At 48.1% G+C, this 20481-nt stretch overlaps 1 protein-coding gene across 1 annotated transcript in view; it reads right to left on the bottom strand.

Moving 5' to 3' along the window:
• Positions 1-16625, bottom strand: part of jph3b (junctophilin 3b) — a gene marked incomplete at both ends in the record, with an annotated part of 28116 nt that extends 11491 nt beyond the window's left edge. Inside the window, 2 exons of the mRNA XM_084452702.1 lie at positions 5825-6641; positions 16244-16625. Of these exons, the coding sequence (XP_084308828.1) occupies positions 5825-6641; positions 16244-16625 (1199 nt within the window). The remainder of the gene's footprint in view (positions 1-5824; positions 6642-16243) is intronic.
• Positions 16626-20481: the final 3856 nt, after the last annotated feature.

The raw sequence follows: 20481 nt of genomic DNA, 5'->3' as shown, positions 1-20481 counted from the left end.
TTAACGGCAGATCTCTTTCCGGTTGTTAACAGAAGAACAATCTTGGACATATAAGTCAAGAATGAAAATAAAAGTAGGACCTATACATACAGCGTGGGTGCAGAAATAACCACCAAGGAAAACGGCTGGGTTTGTTCTCATAATTTGAATGATGTCTTAAAAGGGAACAGATTATCACAACTCTCTTCCCCTGCTCTCCTCTTGTCTACTCTGGCCAACCCCTATAAACTCCTCTCAGGCCTTACTAAACAATAGCAGTTTAGAGTAGAGCAGACTTGAACAGTCAAACGTCACTGTCAATCAACTATTACATTGTTCAAAATTAAATCAAGGCTAATCTGTTAAATAAAATAAACATGCAAAATAGACATTCTCTTTTACTTCAAATAGTTTAAACTCTCATTACATCCAGCTGTTCTTTTGATGGTTCCTGGCAAATTTCATTTCCTGCCAAATTTCATTGCCTGCCCAATGCACTTCCCTTTAGGTGATTACATTATTAAAATATAATCACTAGTTAAAGTAGCTAGCAATGGTATAGTCAACTAGTGAACGCAAATATGTTTAATGAACTCTCCACTTTAATTTAATATCAAATATGTCTTCACCACCTAAAGGGAAGTGCATCGGGCAGGCAATGAAATTTGGCCAGACCTATCAAAAGAACAGCTGGGTGTAATACTTAGCCAATCAGCCTTTAGCCAGGCTCCACCTGACCCGCTTTCAATTATTCTTCCTCTCTCTGTCACTCCGGTGTCTCTTTCTCTCGGTCTATATGTCTCTCTATTCTCTATCTCGAGTCTCTCGTCTCCTTCAAATCACATATCACTTCATGCACTCTCTCTCTCTCTCTAATTATTGTCTTTCTTTTCTTCAATTATTCTGTCTCTCTGTTACTCTAGCATCTCTTGTTCTCTTTTTCTCGTCTCTCTTCTCTTTCAAAGCACACATCACTTCATGCTTGTTGTGTATCAGGGGCAGCTTCAAAGGGATTAGCACAAACCTAATGGGCGTGCCTGGAGTCCTCTGCTCTTTTCTCTCTCTGCCACTGTTCTTCAAAGCCCAGGCAATCAGCTCCTGTAACAGCTGAGGTGTCTGTTCTGGGTCTGGATCAGCGTCTAGATCTGGGTCTGGGTCTGGTCTGGGTCTGGTCTGGGTCTGTTTTGGATCTGGGTCTGTTTTGGATCTGGGTCTGGGTCTGGCCTGGTCTGGGTTTTAATCCTAATCCTAAACCTAATCCTAACCTGTTGTTATAGCTAATAGATTATCGATAGTTCTGGCATCTCTAGATCACCAATAGGACACAAATCCAATAGCATGCCTTAATAATGTCCAGGTATGATCTACTGCCCTGCAGGTTGGGCTGACCTCAGGCTGCCTTCCTGGGCTCCCTACAGCCATGTCCCCTGCTGTGCTCGTCAGTTAGCTGCTTAGCTGCGCAGCCAGAAGACATGGTTTGGTTAATAGGATTGGTGTTAAAGAGGGACCAAATATAGCAAACGCATACCCTTTCATGTACGGTGCATCCGGAAAGTACTCATACCTCTTAACCTTTTCCACATTTTGTTATGTTACAGCCTTATACCAAAATAGATAGATAGAACTATTTTTCCCCCTCAAAAATCTACACACAATACGTTTTTTTGTTGTTGTTGAATTTTTTGCAAGTGTATTGAAAATAAAAAACATATAGTATATGTCATGTACATAAGTATTCCCTCCCTTTACTATGACACTCAAAATTGAGCTCAGGTGGACTGTGTTTCCACTGATCATCCTTAAAATGTTTCTACAACTTGATTGGAGTCCACCTGTTGTAAATTCAATTGATTGGACATGATATGAAAAGGCATACACCTATCTATATAAGGTCCCACAGCTGACAATGTATGTCGGAGCGAAACCAAGCCAAGTCAAAGGAATTGTCTGTAGACCTCCGACACAGACTTGTATTGAGGCACAGATCTGGGGAAGGGTACCAAAAAAATCAGCAGCATTGAAGGTTCCAAAGAGCACAGTGGTCTCCATCATTTGGGAATGGAACCACCAGGACTCCTCCTAGAGCTGCCCGGCCAAACTGAGTACTCGGGGGAAAAGAGCCTTGGTCAGGGGAGGTGACCAAAAACACGATGGTCACTCTGATAGAGCTCTAGAGTTCCTCTGTGGAGATGAGAGAACCTTCCAGAAGGACAACCATCTCTGCAGCACTCCACCAATCAGGCCTTTTGGGCAGACTGGCTAGACAGAAGCCTCTCCTCAGTAAAATCTCTCATCACCTCTCATCAGTAACTACTCATTACCTAATCATTGGTTCCTCAGTAACTACTATATTAGTTCTCATCAGTAACTACTCATTACCTAATCACTGGTTCCTCAGTAACTACTATATTAGTTCCCATCAGTAACTACTCATTACCTAATCACTGGTTCCTCAGTAACTACTATATTAGTTCCCATCAGTAACTACTCATTACCTAATCACTGGTTCCTCAGTAACTACTATATTAGTTCTCATCAGTAACTACTCATTACCTAATCATTGGTTCCTCAGTAACTACTATATTAGTTCCCATCAGTAACTACTCATTAACTAATCAGAGTTAATCAGTAACTACTCATTAAAGGAGTATTATGCTAATTGTCAACAATTTAATGTCTTGCCATCAAAAATAAAATGTATCCATTCAGCTCTTCTGTCCTTTGAGCTTGGGAGACGATCTGTGCTGCTTAGTACATCCAAGAACAGAGCATTTTCCGTGCAAAGACATTATGCTAGCAAGTGATAAAATCGTGATAAAATCGGCAATGCATTTTAAGAACCACATTTCCCACAATTCCCCACTCACTCACTGTAACGATGGGAAAAAATATGATAACAAACGTGCTTGGAGCAGACTGGATTGGAAGATTGTAGCTATTTCAATTGCCTTTCTGAAAGGATGGCTTCAATGCGGGTAAATACTGGTCTTCTTTCTTTTATGTGCATGTAGATAAATTTGCGGGGCGAAGTGTTTGTTGTCTTCCTGATATTGTGACACACAAAACGTGTCACTTCCGCTTTCACCACAAGATTTCCCACCAGTGTTCTAGCCAGTGCACCAAAATACTAAAATAATAAATTCACTGTCTCATGCAGTCTAATGTCACGAAAACGATTTTAGGGGTCTTGCTAAGGCCAATTCATAAACTAATAGCAAGTAAAGAGGAATATTAAACTATAAAAAGTTATCTCATTGAGCTTTAACTAATCTCAGAGTTAATCAGTAACTAATCATTAACTAATTATTGCTTCATCAGTAGTTACTCAGTACCTACTGTAGTAGTTACTCAGTAACCACTCTTTTATGTGTACCTTATTGTTAAGTGTTACCAAACTTGTTTCACTTTTACGTCATTATGGGGTATTGTGTGTAGATTTTTGAGAAAAAAATTATTTAATCCATTTTGGAATAAGGCTGTAACATAGCAAAATGTGGAAAAAGTGAAGGGGTATGAGTACTTCCTGGATGCACTGCATGTACTGTGAGTCTGTGTGTGTGTGTGTGTGTGTGTGTGTGTGTGTGTGTGTATGTGTGTGTGTGTGTGTGTGTGTGTGTGTGTGTGTGCTCAACATGCTCAACAGCGATGACGCAACGGTCAGAGAAATGACCCGTGAGTCTCTCCTCCTGCATATGGTGAAACAAAATACTACCTGCCAAGGAGAATGAGACGCAATTTCTGGGATTCAAAATAAAGGGCAACAGAACACTGGACCTCAAAGCCACGGGATCCAGTGTGCGTTCAGACCGGATGAACCTAAACCATCTGTGCCCACCGCTCTGGAATACAACTGAAATGGGCGGCGTGTGACGGCACCGCCGTGGCCCTCAGTAACAGCATCATCACAGAGCCGCTCATCTGAGCGCGTGCGTCCTATGAGAGGGAGAGGACGGTGAGCAACACAAGCTGTCAACCACAACAGCGAGAGCCACAATATTAACAATGAGGCGGTCACAGAGTGCTCAGCATTGGAGCAGCCTAAGCTTACAAGGAAAACTTGCTTTACCATCAAGGCGCGCCTACAGGTACTGCCAGCAAAATATAACCTGGCAATTTGGTATCCATCATACCATGACCCGCACTGTATCCTGCACACACACCAAACTCCCGGAAATAATGAGACAATGGGACACATCCTAAATGGCTGTAGCTATTACAAAGGACTGGACATAGCCAGGCTTGACCGGCTGCTGGATCTGGTCTCAAAGGGCATCAGAGAAGTACAGGAGAGAACAACAAAAATGTATAAGCACAGCACTGTAAAACCAAACTGGTTTGATCACAATTCTACTGTAAATAATACGTTGCGTCATATCCCAAATACTCCAGATGGTGTTTTCATTAATGAATCAAGAAAATCAGTTATCATCTTTGAAATAGTTTGTTCTTTTGATCTGTATATGGACACTTGCTTCATATTCAAACTCTTGAAATACCAGCCCCTGATAGTGTATTAAGGCCCTAGGATACAACTGCCAACTGATCCTGCTTGTGTTTTGATTGTGCTTGTGTTCTGATTGTGCTTGTGTTTTTATTGTGCTTTGGTTCTCATTGTGCTTGTGTTTTGATTGTGCTTGTGTTTTGATTGTGCTTGTGTTTTGATTGTGCTTGTGTTTTGATTGTGCCTGTGTTCTGATTGTGCTTGTGTTCTGATTGTGCTTGTGTTTTGATTGTGCTTGTGTTTTGATTGTGCTTGTGTTTTGATTGTGCTTGTGTTCTGATTGTGATTGTGTTCTGATTGTGCTTGTGTTTTGATTGTGTGTTTTGGAGCCACTAGTTCATCCCTCCTAGTCTCTTTCTGGCTGTCCCCCAACATTGTTGGCATAATGCGGAAATCTCTCTCTCACTCCCTCCTCCCTCTACTCTCTCTTTCCCTCTACTCTCTCCCTCTACTCTCTCTCTCTCAAATTTAAAATCAAATTCAAAACTCGTCTCTGTCCCATCAGCTGATGGCCTGGCAGTGAGCAGAGACCTAGGCCATTAGGGTCAAACAACTCTGAGTGGGTCTTCCAACAGGCTGACCCCACACGTGATCTAGTAATGATTCTGTTATTGCGCGCACACACACACACACACACACACACACAAACAAACACAGTTTCATTTCGAACTGTGATGACAGCTTGTATATCCACTCCATTGATCGTACTGTACCCCCCCCCCCCCCCCTGCCCATCAGCCCATCAATACTACCATGTTCCGGCCAACGTGCGCAGCAGATCCATACGGACCTCATTCCGACCGCACCATTCACACTCTCACACCCCCATGGAAAGGACCACTAGAGCAGCTTGATCGTAGCTGTCATTTTAATAATAATCAGGAGCTCGTACTAGTGTTAGTTTCAGGGCCTAATAGCCTAGTATTTCTCATTCTTCCTCGAACACCGCAGTCTCTAACCGCAGTGTGAAACCACAGTGTGTAACTATGTCAGCTTGTCACATACCCAGAGGGCTGCACTGAACACACACTACGCAGCTGTTTTCCTGTAGGCTTTGTCTTTGCTGCACAGGGCTGAACTCAAATCACTATACATACTGTATGGGCAACCCCATCGAGAAAGTTCTTATAAATACCTTGGTATTTAGTTGGATGAACAAGCTGAATATACTGTTCATATTAATAATCTTATCAAGAAGCTTAAACCAATACTGGGTTTTTATTTCCGAAATAAGGCTGCAGTAGCTGCTCTTTAGGCCTGGACTGAACACATTACAGTCTATACCAAACTGCCACAGTCGGCCCGTACTGAACACGGCTGTACTAAACGCCGCCGCTGCCCTACCTGGACATGGCGATCTCGGCCTTCTGCTTGGCGATGTCGGCGGCCTTCCTGGCGCCGTCAACCGAGCGGTCCACCTTCTCCCTGATCTTGCTGGCCCTCAGCGGGATCAGGTTCTTCCTCTTCCCGCTGACCAGCACGTTCTGCTTGTACTTCCCCTCCTCCCGGGTTCCGTCGGGGAACGCCGTGCAGCCGTAGCCGTGCCTCTTGTTCCCCAGCCACTCGCCCTCGTAGTGCAGCCCGTCCGACCGCCGGCTCACGCCGCAGCCCGTGCGCTTGTCGTTCCGCCACTCCCCGGCGTAGGTCTCGGTGGCCGTGGCGTCCACGTCGTCGTCGGCCGCCGCCAGCTCCCCCTCGCCCTCCCCGAGGCTGACGGTGGAGTTGATGTCAGACGCGGCGGAGCTGACGGTGCTCATGCCCGCCTCGCTGCGGAAGGAGCTCTGCTTGGAGCGCTGCGACGCCAGCGAGGACTTGGAGTCCGACTTGCGGAGCTTGAGGCCGCTGAGGATGGAGCGGCGGAACAGGCCCTTCTTCTTCCCCTTCAGGAGCTCCGCCTCGCTGTGCGCCGTCAGGACGAAGCCGCCGCGCGACACCGCCGGGCTCCCCGCCGAGACCGCGCCCCCTCCGCCGCCGCCACCCGGGGCCGGGCCGCTGCCGCTGCGGTCGGGGAGCAGGGCGGTGCCGTTGCTGTACTCGGAGCGCAGGGAGTTTATGGAGGTGCGCAGCGGCGAGCGGATGACGGCCGCCATGCCGTACGGAACACTCTGGCGCACGCCGTAGCCATGGCGAATCCCTCCCAACCACTGGCCCTGGTACGTTCCTGCGTTGGGAGGGAGGGAGAGAGAGAGAGAGAGAGAGAGAGAGAGAGAGAGAGAGAGAGAGAGAGAGAGAGAGAGAGAGAGAGAGAGGGAGGAGATATTAGACAAATTATAGTCCACACACACACACACACAAGGTGTATCACCCCAGATGACTCGGCGTCATCTCCCTCTGTGGTTACCTCCTTTCCTCCTACCTCATGTCCTACCTCCTTTCATCCTCTCTCCTTTCCTTCTGCCTAAAACATGTAACTAGGTGAAAGCAGAGTGGACTGCCATCCCATCTATAAGAGCTATCTATCACCATGGTCATTACATTATCTGTCTGCATAGTGGTTTGAGGGTCATTTCGCCGACTAAGTAATGGCATGGCTTCTCTGTGAGCTGTGAGCTGGACAGCAGGGCCTCGCCACCACTGCTGATGGATTAGTGTCTCAGAGAGCGCATGAGATAAAGAAGGAAACTGATAAGTCGGTGGGTTATAAACATGTACACACAAGCAAGTCTACACACACACACACACACACACACACCAAGCCACACACACATGCCCAGGCATGCACACACATGCCCAGGCACGCACACACACGCCCAGGCACGCACATGCATGCACGCACACACGCACGTGCACACACACACATACACACACACAATGATGAGAGTGTGTTTAGTCTTCAGGAGGCAGAGCAGGTTGTCCAATGATCATAGGGTCGCCTCACCCTAACCCTAACCCTAACCCTAATCCTAACCCTAACCCTAACCCTAACCCTAACCCTAACCCTAACCCTAACCCTAATCCTAACCCTAACCCTAACCCTAACCCTAATCCTAACCCCGGCTCTTCCTATCCACATGTCAAAGTGTCCTTGGGCAAGACACTGGCCTGCTGCAGTTGGTGTGTGAATGTGTGTGTGAGTGGGTGAATGAGTAGCCATTGTAAAGCGCTCTGGATATAAGTGCTGTCCATTTACCATTTGAGTCTGTTTTGTCTGTGTTTAGTCCAACACAGACACTTTCTTCATGTTGTTTCTGGTTTTTATCTGTCAACCCTTGCTACTGTATTTACACTCAGCTGTCATATCCCCATGGTGCTGAAATCTAGGACAATTCACCACGCACGCACACACACACACACACACACACACACACACACACACACACACACACACACACACAGTAGGTACAGTAGGGCAGAGGAGTGCATGAATGGATCTATATGATCTATTTGGGTACAGTTTCAGTCCATCTAATCCATATTCTGTCCTTCCCATGCTGCCAGTGACCGTGCCAGCCCTGTGATGTAACCGCCTGGCTGCTCAGTGATTCATCTGCGCGAGCGTTCTAGAACATGCTGCCGTATCGTGGAATCAGCACACACACGCCCATATATGGACAGGAACCGCTTTCACTGTATCTCTGCTTGTATCACTTCCTCTCCCACTGCCCCAACCCCCCACGTAGGCAGGCAGGCACACATGCACTCACACACGCGCGCACACACACACACACACACGCACACACACACACACACACACACACCCTGTCCTCTCTGCCTCCATTGATTTTCTGTGGGCTGGCATGTCAGTGAAATGCACAGGTCTGGGTGGTTCGATGGGGCGCTTGCACCAAGTCCCCACCACCACACACTGCTGATGCCTGTCTCCCTCCCTCCCTGCTTGTCTCTCTCCCTCCCTCCCTGTCTCCCTCCCTCCCTCCCTGTCTCCCTCCCTCCAACCCTCCCTGTCTCTCTCCCTCCCTCCCTCCCTGTCTCCCTCCCTCCAACCCTCCCTGTCTCCCTCCCTCCGTGCCTGTCTCCCTCCCTCCCTCCCTTTCTGCCTCCCTCCTTGTCTGTTTCCCTCCTGGTCTTCCTCCCTCCCTGCCTGTCTCCCTCCCCCTACCGCTCTACCTGTCTCCCTCCCTCCCCGTCTCCCCGATCACCTGCTGACCTGTCTGTCTCCCCGATCACCTGCTGACCTGTCTGTCTCCCTCTGTGCCTGTCTGCCTCTCAGCCTCCCTGTCCGCTGGGTCTTTTAGCCTGTCCGCTTCTGTACGGTGGCTAAGAAAACCAAACCTAAACATTCTTCCACTGCTGTTCTTCCTAACTGGGGATGTGAGAAAATTCCCCTGGACTCCTCCAACTGTCCCTTTCGGTCCTGTCGCCGTGCCGATGTCATCATGTGACCTCCCGCTGAGCGTGACAAACATCTGGCCAACATCTGGCCCTGCCTGTCTGATCGCAACCATCAGCAGCTGTCCGCCCTATGGCACAGCCCAAACATAACACACACCTGATAGGATTGCCCTCTATAGTCCCTTAGTGAGTGAGATGGAGAGAGAAGGAGAGAGAGAGAGAGAGAGAGATGGAGAATGAGTATGTGTATATCCATATACATGTGAATGAGTGCGACAGGTAAACTCACTCCTCAGTGTAAATACAGATACATACAGTAGGACCCCACTTATCCGAACCCAACGGGACCGAAGGTCGTTCGTATCTCTGAAATGTCCGGATGACTGAAACTTATGTTAAAATGCACCAAATTCAGTAAGTGGTATACTTGTTTCATATAGACTCATAATACACCGATAAATACCCTTAATTAGGCCTACTTGTGAAAATGCATCAGAATTGCAATCAAATAGCCAACTAAACTCATATAGCCTAGCCTATAATAAAATAAACGAATTTCCACTTTAGTGCTTTGATCAAATACAGTACTTAGTAGAGTGAGGACGACTCATTTGCGTTTTGCGCACAACATTTTCCCGCTTTAGAGTAACAAAGAAATGAAACGTGACAGTAGGCTACAGCCTACAGTATGTAATATGTAGGTCTACATACAGTTCTGTTTTTATTCACAGTAGGATACAGTACATGTTTATTATGACAGATTTAAATGCAAGTACAGTACTGTAATGAAAATCCCACCAGTAACCAGATAGCAGGCAAAAAAAAAAAAAAAAAGTTTAATAAGCCTGTCCGGTAGACCGGGAGGTTCGGATCTCTGAAGTTTGTATTAGTGGGGTCCTACTGTATTTCGTGTAAACTCACTCCTCAGTGTAAATACAGATACTGTACTGCCCACCCATGGAAGCACTAGCTTTTCAGTGGCGTAGCTGGCTAAAGCGGCGTCTCTGTAAGGCGGTCATGTGTATTGGCAAGTCAGAGAACCCGAGATCGAACCCAGCATGGGTGAGTGAGGGTGGAAGATACCGACATATCACACTCCAATCTTCCTTGACATTTTTGCTGACAAAGCTAAAATAACGACCACACTGAACTGACTAGGAAAGTATAGTTGTATAGTTGTACACCTGCCTTGAAAATACTGTCACTGCATGGCTTTATGCTTTATAATAGTTTTTAAGCTACTAAATGCATCATTGCTACTAAACGCATCATTGAGCAAGGCAATAATCTCTATTCTAATCTAATCATTTCGAATGCAAGCCCATTCTGAATTAGGAAGCTTTTGTAATACCCATTACATCCAGCCAAACGTGAAATGTGGAGTAACTGAGTGAGTGGGGATTTGAGAATGAGCAACGCTTCACTGCGGCCTGTGCCTTGTGCTGCCATGGTGCCACGTCCCAGACTACAAAAAGACTCATCAGATCTCAACATTTCAATAAGCACAAGCCGAGGCGCTCAGTTCTACAAGCCTCCTATGAACAAACGTCTACTGTAGCTTCAGGAAGGTTTTGAGGGCGCCCATCATGCGGCATAGCCTGGGTGCTCTCCGTGGTGCTGAAACTGAAAGCCTCTTTCTCTGAGACCGGAAGCTCTTCTGTGGTCCGACGTTCGAATCGTGTGCCCTGTCCTCGGCAGTCGTCTAGTGTAGTCTGTTTGAACTCACACTTAATATAGTTACATTTGTTAATCCGAGCATACTGGGAAACGCACAGGGAACATCTATCCTGTCAGTGCATTCAGTCATATTGACTCGGCACTGATAAACATCGGCTAATTTGTGTTGTCTATTGGTTTTCTACGGACTGTGCAGCTCATAGGCACATGTCACAAAGAATTGACTGGGAGCTTTTCCCCCCCCTTCTGCCGGAGGCCTACAGTGTGTTAAGTGTGTTGTGTTGTGCAGCGTATACAGGCGTGGGGGGCAGCAGCACAAAAATAGTTAACACGGAAAGATCAGGAATGGAACGTTACACACAGAGCCTTGATTTAATCACGCGCCATCCCCAAGCTGAATTCATCATCATTTCTTTTGCAATGCACGATCCACTATCCACGCTCCCCCAGCAGAAATGGATGAAATCACCAGCATTATCAAATTAATGATGGGTTGTTCTGGTTTTTACAGGCCTTCAGGCTACAACTACTACTGGGTTGGATTCTTAGCAGGGGACATGGAGACTTGCATGTATTTGGATTGGTTCTCCCATGAATTATTAAACACTATATATTTCACAAACTCAGCACTTGTAGGTCTGTCTCACACCTGTGAGTGTGGTTGTGTGTGTGTGTGTGTGTGTGTGTGTGTGTGTGTGTGTGTGTGTGTGTGAGAGAGAGAGAGAGAGAGAGAGAGAGAGAGAGAAAGAGAGAAAGAGAGAGAGAGAGAGAGAGAGAGAGAGGGAGAGAGAGAGAGAGAGAGAGAGAAAGAGAGAGAGAGAGAGAGGGAGAGAGAGAGAGAGAGAGAGAGAGAGAGAGAGAGAGAGAGAGAGAGAGAGAGAGAATGTCTAGCAGATGGGATCGCCGGTTGAATCCAAGCTCTCGGCATTGTGCCGATGTGTCCTTGAGCAAGACCCGGAACCCCAAAATCGCTCACGTGTGGCACGGTGGCACAGCACATAGTACTTGCCTCACAGCAAGAAAGTCTCCGGGCCTTTCTGTGTGGAGTGTGCATGTTCTCCCTGTGTTCACAAGGGTTTCCTCACAAAGAACCCAATACAAAAAACATGCAGAAGAACAAGATGCTCTTCAGTCGGTCCTGGCTGCCCGGGAGAAATACAGAGAACAATTTCCACTGGCGACCACCGAAGACGTGTGTGTGTGTTGTGTGTGTGTTGTGTGTGTGCTGTGTGTGTGTTGTGTGTGTGCTGTGTGTGTGCTGTGTGTGTGCTGTGTGTGTGCTGTGTGTGTGCTGTGTGTGTGCTGTGTCGCCCTCACTCACATATGTTTGTGAGCGTGTCACGCATGGCCAAATAAAGGCCCCTCGAATCCAGAAAACATTCAGGTGAAAGCTATCTGTTGCATGTAGCCTCAGTACAAATCCATTCACACCATGAAACAGCCAGCTCCCCCCAGCACTCTCATACAGGCCCACAATGCAATGCGAGTGTATGTTTGACTCAATGCCCTCTGCCTCTTCTAGCCATGCAGGTTTTTGAGGCGATCTAGGGCTGAAGGCGGAGACGCCAAGCTGTTGTAGAAATGTCAACTTTTAAAACAAGCTGCAGTTAAAAGCTTAATCTCCCAGTCAGTTCAAATTGACTGCGGATGTTTTCTGGTTAATTGAATTAACGTGACGCCTCCTTGTGTAGAAACGTGTGTCATGCCAAAGATTGTAACTTTACGCGAGCGCAAGTGCTATTTCACTCAAACCGATAGGGGCGCGAGTTCCAAAATACTTGTGTAGAGCCCGCGTTCACAGCCACGTCAGCATAGCTTGTGTAGAGTATGAATCAGGTCTATGGATGAATTTACTCATAAAACAATTTTTGGCTCAACTTGAATTCTGGGAAATTGCCCATATCTGCAAATAGATAGAACATCCTGCTCATCACCTGCGTGCGTTCTTCTCTATACGTTTGGCCTCACAACGTTATGTGACCCAACACTGACACGACTAGCGTACAGTACATATAATGTATGACCAGGTGAGCTTCTTGTCTTTGAAATCGAGAGTTTAACATGTTTTTGAATGATTTTTCACGGTGCCCACCCACATCCATTGTATGACCTAAACGCTGGTAGAGCAATTATCAGTCTTTCTCAAAAGTGCTAGTTTTGTCAACGTTTTGATCTGAACCATTGTATATGATCAGAAGTAACCTTAAAACAGGGCTAAACATGCATTGTCCCTTTACTACTCCTTTAACAATAGGTCTTAACAAACAATCATCCTTTCCCATAGGTCCAAACAGGAAACCTTTGCCTCATACACGAGTCACATTTAGGGAATGTATATACCCTGCTATCCAATACACTGTTGACAAGAGATCAGTTGTAACTTTATAACTTAATGTTTACACACTGCTGTGCTGTAGGCCTACACATAATCATGAATCAATCATGAGGTCATGGCGGCAAACACTGATCCACAATATCTCACTATCTCTATCTCACTGTCACTATCTCTCCCTCACTATGTTTTCTAGCATTCTGACCCTATCAGGTTAGAATTACAGGATACGTCCCTTTACCCTCCGTCTCTGTCTCCGTCCAACTCCTCTCACTGTCTCTGCATTTGTCTCTGTCCCTCTCTTTGCCTCACTCTCTTTATCTTTGGCTCTCTCTCTACCCCCATCTCTCTTTCTCTCTCTCTACCCCCATCTCTCTTTCTCTCTCTCTGCCCCTGTCTCTCTTTCTCTCTCTGCCCCTGTCTCTCTTTCTCTCTCTCTATCCCTGTCTCTCTTTCTCTCTCTCTGCCCCTGTCTCTCTCTCTCTCTGCCCCTGTCTCTCTTTCTCTCTCTGCCCCTGTCTCTCTTTCTCTCTCTCTGCCTCTGTCTCTCTCTCTCTCTGCCCCTGTCTCTCTTTCTCTCTCTCTGCCCCTGTCTCTCTTTCTCTCTCTCTGCCCCTGTCTCTCTCTCTCTCTGCCCGTCTCTCTTTCTCTCTCTGCCTTCTGCTCTGTATCTGCATGTCTGTGTCCATCTCTCTTTCTGTTTCTATCTCCCTGTCTTCCTCTTTCTCTCTCTCTCTCTCTCTCTCTCTCCTCCTCTCGCCCTCTCTCTACGCTCATGTGATTAAGCAGCTAGATTAGTGCGCAACTAGGTAAACACCATTAGCAGAGCCAGCCAGCCAATCAGAGCAGGAAACACTGAATCTGTGGTGACACGCTGACCTGCTGCACGTCTGTGTGCGTTTCCACAGCAACGCTGCTGTACCCAGAGACCCCTCCGTCGGAGTACTGCAGAGGCTCAGGGCTCAAGGAGGAGCGAGGGAGCGAGGGAGCGAGGGAGCGAGGCGACGATAACAAACACCCGCCGGAGAACGAGAAGCGATGATCCTCCCTAAACCTGTCTGTCTCAAGAGAGATGCAGTCTGGGAAGGGTTATGCCGGGGCTTGTAGACCATACTGTACGTACACAAGTATGAACAGTCATTCAAATAGAAATGGTGCTCAGAGAGCACAGACCTCCGCCCCTGAATGCACTGTGTGGCTCTGTGCATGGGAAAAATGTAATGGGTTCTAAATTGGCCTATGCTACACCCCTCCACTGAGTTACAAGACAAGCAGTCAGGTAGTTTTTGCGTAATCCTAGTCCAAATGAATCGGCCGAGTTTGGGCGGCTCGTGGACCCGCCCCGTGATTCAGTGGGGTGGAGGTAAAAATGACTGGAGGTGAATGGGTGGCTATATATGGCTGTGGCGCCCCCCTCGGGTCACAGCCAGCGGGGCGCACTCCGGGCTCTCCCCCTGCATACCCTAGTCCAAACCCTGTGTCTCTAGCACCCCCACACAAGGAGTTTTATTTTCATTTGTGGTTCTGGCCCGTGATTTGGATCTGATCCAAAATTTAACAGGTTCTAAGGTGGCCCATGATACACTATTCCTCCGAGTTTCATAAAAATTGTTTAGATAATTTTCATGTAATCATAGTCCAAAAAATGAATGTAGGTGATTGACCAGTCCAGCTGTGTTTGGACCCGACTTGTGATTCAGATCTGCTCCCAGAGGGTGTAAGTTGGCCCATGCATGCTACACACCTCCACAGAGTTTCATGGAAATCGGTCAGGTAGTTTTTATGTAATCCTGGTTCAAAAAAGGAATGGAGGTGAATGGCCAGACCATTTTGGGCGGCCCTTGGACCGCATCCGCTCCAAAATCTAACGGGTTCTAAGTTGGACCACACCCTTCCACTGAGTTTTGTGAAAATCAGTCCAGTAGTTTTTGATATAATCCTGCTAAGACAAACGCACGCACAAACACACACACCGAAAACATTACCTCTCGCCCTGCGCTGTCTCTGAGGCGGAGGTAAAAAAACGGTGATGGTTTAAATACGATTAGTTTTTTTCAGCTTTTGAATGTGCGTTTTGTTGACAAACTGGTATCGGCAGGTATCCTGAAAGGGAGAGCGTTCAAACACGCCACTGGCCTCCACACGCAAACCAGTCAGATACCATGATACAGGTTACCTGTCCTGATGACACCATTCCACCACACAGACAGAACAGATGGAACCCCTACTTCATCTCTATGGTCTCAACTGCTTGGTCCTGGGTTCAGCTGGTTGGCTACTTTTGTTGTTTGTTTTATTTATTTACTGTTGTGCCAGGACAGGTTCTAGAGTTAGACCTATGCAAGTGTTAACTTAATGATGCAGCAGCCAGCTAAGCTCAGATGTTTTTCTTAGGGTGTTTTACAGTATGTGCTTGTGTGTGTGTGCTGTGTGTGTGTGTGTGTGTGTGTGTGTGTGTGTGTGTGTGTGCGTGTGCATTATATGTAGTGCTGAGAATAGGGGGCATCAGGTTATCCTTATTGTGGCCCTGAACAGCCTCTCAGTGAGTTCAGCAGCGGGTGCAGTTCTAGCTGTGAGGACTACGTGTTGCTGTTCTGTCTGGTTCATGGGAAAAACCTGCCGCTCCCTTTGAGGGCTTTCCTCTGCAGGTGACCTGGTATTTCTCCCTTTCTCTCTCTCTCTCTCTCTCTCTCTCTCTCTCTGCTGCAGAGGCCTGCAGAGTCCAGATGACCTTAATTTGGGGCCTCCAAATATATCTCTGATGCATCTAGAGCTAGAACAGGAGCAACAGGGCTGGGGCAAGAGCAGGAGCTGGAGCTAGGTCTGGGGCAGAGGCAGGGGCTGGGGCTGGGGCCAGGGCTGGGGCTTGGGCTAAGGCTGGGCTGGGGCTAGGTCTGGGGCCAGGGCTTGGGCTAAGACTGGGGCTGGGGCAGGGGCTGGGCTGGGCTAAGGCTGGGGCAGGGGCAGGGGCAGGGGCAGGGGCAGGGGCAGGGGCTGGGCTGGGCTGGGCTAAGGCTGGGGCTGGGGCAGGGGCAGGGGCAGGGGCAGGGGCAGGGGCAGGGGCAGGGGCAGGGGCAGGGGCAGGGGCAGGGGCAGGGGCTGGGGCTTGGGCTAAGGCTGGGGCAGGGGCAGCTAGACTGTGTCTGGAGGCTCTGTCCCCAGCACTGCCGGGTCCCACAGCCCAGCCCACCTCCCAGCCGGCCGGAGATCAGAACCCCCAGTCTCCTGCTCTGCTCCCAGACTCAGCATCTCCACAAACACTGGGACCAAATGGACTCCTGGTCCAAGGACAATATTTGGGCTGACAACTTTCAGGAAGGGCTACTTCATTATGAGAATATGGTTCTAAACCAACTCCGTTACACATATGTCCCGACCAGGGCATTGAACCCAGTTTTAAACCACCTCTACTACACACACACACACACACACGCTACCCTCGCCAGGGTCTCGGTCTTACATACCTCCGTCGGAGTACGTTTCAGTGCCGTATCCGTCCTGCAGGCCGTTGTTCCACGTCCCCTCGTACTTCCCGCTGGTTCCCGTGCTCTCCCGGAGGCCGTAGCGACCCTTGAACCCGTGCGTCCACTCCCCCTTGTACACCCACTTGCCCTTGTTCTCCACCCCCAGGCCGTGGCGTTTGCCCTGGGCCCAGGTCCCCTGGAAGGTGTTCCCGCTGGGCCAGGTGTAGACTCCCACCGCCTCGAAGCCGTGGCTCCAGGAGCCCGAGTACTCCCCCTGGCCCTTGGGCCCCGTGCAGATCCCGTGGCCGTGCGCCTTGCCCTCTTCCCACCCACCACAGTATGACCCCCCATCATCAAAGTTGAACCTGCCCCCAGTGGACATGCATGAAATAGGTTTCGGCAAATCCCCCAAACCTCAAAAAAAAAAGAAAAAAAAGAAAAAGAAAAGAAAAAGTCAGAGGGAGCGACGGAATCAGTTTCGGGGGGAGGGGTAATGAGGATTAGGGATAGGGTGAAGGGGAAGAGGAGGAAGAAGAAGAAGAAGCGGAAAATCCCCAAAACAAACCAACAAGTCTCCCCCTTCTCGGCCTACAACACAAAACAAAACAGAGAAAAAGGGATGGGGGGGGTGTAAGAAAAGTAGCCCCCCCAACGGTGTCAGGGGTCTCCTGTGAGGCCAGGCAGGGGCAGAGCGAGACAGAGCCCGGTCAGACCATCCTCACGGCGGCGGTAAGGGCTAGCACTCCTCGCCTGGCGCTCTCCGGCGCCCGCAGCCTGAAGACGACAGAAGGCCTTTCTCAGCCATGCGTCTTCCCCGCCGACACACACATACGCAGCAACAACCGACCCACAGACAGCCGCTTGCCTCCTGCTCTTCTCCTCCTCCTCCTCCTCCTCTCCTCCTCGTCTCTTCTCCAGGTTCAGCTGGCCCCCTCCTCTCTAACCGACCCCCCACCCACCCCTGTATCCTCTTTCCCGGAGCTCTGCGCCTAGTCGCTCCCCTGGGCTGCCGAGGTACCACCGGGATCCCAAAGCAGCGACAGCCAGCCGGCGCTGACAGTCAGCCGGGTTCCACAGTCTTCACTGATCCATCATCCTCCTCCCCGCCTGTCTGGGTTGCTGCTCCGTCCTCCACACACCCAGCATATGCTCCTGCAGCACAGCACGGGAGAGAGATGGGGAAATGGAAAAAGGAGGGGATATTCTACCATGGGTTCTTTCTGTTGTCAAGGCTTCCGCTGCCAATGCAGTCTCTTCTCCCAGGCGCAGCGCAGCACACACGCTCCGCTCAGTGACAGCTAGTGCGCACGCAGAGCATGAACATAAACAATTGAACTGATTAATTTCCTCCCGCTCTGTTCCTCTCTCTCTCTCTCTCTCCCTCTGTCTCTCTCTCTTTCTCTCTCTCTCTCTGTCTGTCTCTCTCTCTCTCTCTCTCTCTCTCTCACCGGGTTGTTTAATCCGCGTCCTTAAGTGGTTTATCTCTGGTTTGTTACCTTGTCTTGACGGTGAAGAAAAAATCCACGTTTAGTTTCTCTTTTTTTCTCCCTTCTTCTGTCCTCAGTGCATCGCACTCTTCATGTTCACGTATCACTGTCTGCCTTTTTAGGCTGCTGTCTTATTCCCTTCCATCTCTTCTTATGGTCAGGTATCTCTCTCTTTCTCAAATCTGCTCATTAGAGGACTGTTCCAATGCAGCCAGCATCCCCTCCCCCTCGCGCTCCTGTTTTTAAAGAGACAGGGACTGCAGTATGGCAAGCCCCCCCCCCCCCCTCTCTCTATAGCTGCCCTGGAGAGCACAGATTGTTGTCATGCATATCTGTTCTCATTAAGCCACTCCACCTTCTCTCTGCATCTTCCACACGTCAACCAGTGGCTGTTAGAAATAGTAAATACTTCTCAAAAAGTAATGTGTGTTTTTGTGCGTGCGTGTGCATGTGAGCATGTGTGTGTGCACATACAGGCTCACGCACACACACACACACACACACACACACACACACACACATACACACACGCACACACACACACACACACACCACCTCCAACATGTTGTGAATTGGTAGTAATAGGCTATGTGTGTACATGCGTGTGTGCAGTCAATTATCTAGGATAAGATCAGACTGAGCTGGTTATAAATAGACTGAATGGTCGGCCATGGTTGAACTTCTTCACAGGTATGGCCTCAACTCTGTCTGTCAATGCTGCATGTTACCCATGCCTACGGATGCCCACAAGGGTCATGGTATGAAACTATCCTCCCTGGATCATGGACAAGAGGTTTTATTCAATCGAAGAAGAAGAAGAGGAAGAAGAAGAAGTGTGGTTGTGTTCACACAAGCTGTGTTCGAAACCGTTCCCTATTCCCAATATAGTGCACTTCATAGTGTGTCCGCCTTTTCTCTAGTATTCGAATTCTCAACGGTTAATTTCATTCACTATAGTCCACTACAAAATACTCACAATTCATGTTGATTTCTAGTGAACAGAGGATGTACCCTACAATTTATCTGGTATACCACAATGCAACGCTGTCATCTTTTCCCGAAGGAGAAGACTTGAAGAAGACGCTATCGGTGGCTAAAGCAGTTAGCTAACGTTACGAAGATTCCTGTAGCTGTTTTGCTGCTAATGTGAGTTTGAGTTCGCCTCCGTTTATGCCTGAGAAACAGAAGTTGAACCAACAGCATCAAAATAGCATGGAGGAAATACATGGAGGTGAATGAGCCAGTTAGCCGTCAGCTGCATTCAATCCCATGTATTTCCAAACGCGAAAACAACGGCAGTGAAAAACAATCGGAGTCTCGTAATGATGAGTTTGTAACCCCGATAGTGTATTCAGCCTGTTATTTTGACTATTTCGGTTCTTGAAGTGGTGTTTTTACAGCGTACTTTTAACATTGAAGTCAACGGGCACTTCCACATCCGCACCCCTCATTACGTCAGACTGACCAATATGGCAGCTGAGGTGAATAAGGCGAATAGGGGCCTAGCCTATCTGAGACTGGTGAGCAGTGACCGTTTGAAAGTGCAGTGCTGCGATGATCGGTTAGACTTGAGCTGTTGCTGTAGTAGCCCTATTCTGTGAATAAAATGTGAAAAGCAAAAAATACAAGTCAGGCGCACTGAAGCGTAAAGAGGAAAGGCAGAGGAAAAATCTGGTGGCCTCGTGTTCCCCTGACAAATTTGTTTTCCACTACTCAACCCTCCAAGACTGCTGCTAGCATTAGCCAAGCAACCGAAGCAAGGGGTGTTAGCGAGGACGAGGAGAACACGGCGGGTACAGGAACGTACAGGTAGCTGTGTATCCTGATGATAATGATACAGCTGCTAGTATTAGCCAAGCAAGGGAAAATGTTAGTGGTGGTGATGAGGATGATGATGGTGACGTTCAAGATGATAGTATGGAAACTTTTCTAGGCTGAGGAACAAGCAAACCCTCTCTTCCAATTACTCACCTGAATCTTGTCATAGATACTGACTATCTGGCTACCTTTTTCCAAAATGTTGCTGCTTGTGTTGTAGACCGCTGAGCCGTATCGATTATTGTTATAATAATGACACATTGCTTGAACACTTAAGTTTGTTGTGTGTAGGTGTGGCTTGATTGTGTAGATATGGCTGTGTAGCTGGACACCCAACAACATCATTGGATGTTAAACTGTGTATTTGCCTGCTATCCTTGGTTGCCCACTAGTGTAGTCTGCTGTATTTTTCATCTTTTATCTGACTGAGGTTTGAGCAAATTATATGTAAAATCCATGGTGCTGACCATGGTGCTCAAATAGCCTTTCAGCAGTTGTGTTGCTTAAATATCAGCAGGCCACCATTAATTGATAAATCCGTGGCACTGTCCATGGTGCTGAATTAGAACACCTAATTGTAATCTGCATTTCTTTCCATTGCCTCCACGCAACTTTCACCTAGGATCTATCTTGCATCTCCATACAGCCTATAGGGGCCCACTATGAGGTCCCCGCCCCCTCTGCAATGAACCATTAGCTCCGCCCCTGCTCTATGACATTAAGCAACAGTATTCACTCTGAATATTCACATCTTCATTAGGTCTGCTCATTGACGCAAATTTAATTTTAGGTTTAGTTGTTTGTTGTTCAACCAAACATTAGACTGAGCAAGACACAGGATATAAGTGACTTTGATCATGGTATGATTGTTGGTGATTCTAGCATCTCAGAAACAGATAACCTCCTGGGCTTTTAACACACTACAGTCAACAG

The sequence above is a fragment of the Borostomias antarcticus genome (assembly GCF_949987555.1).
Source record: "Borostomias antarcticus genome assembly, chromosome: 18".
Classification (NCBI taxonomy): Eukaryota; Metazoa; Chordata; class Actinopteri; order Stomiiformes; family Stomiidae; genus Borostomias; species Borostomias antarcticus.
Note: the sequence above shows the minus strand (reverse complement) of the source record. Positions and strands in the feature narration are given on the sequence as shown.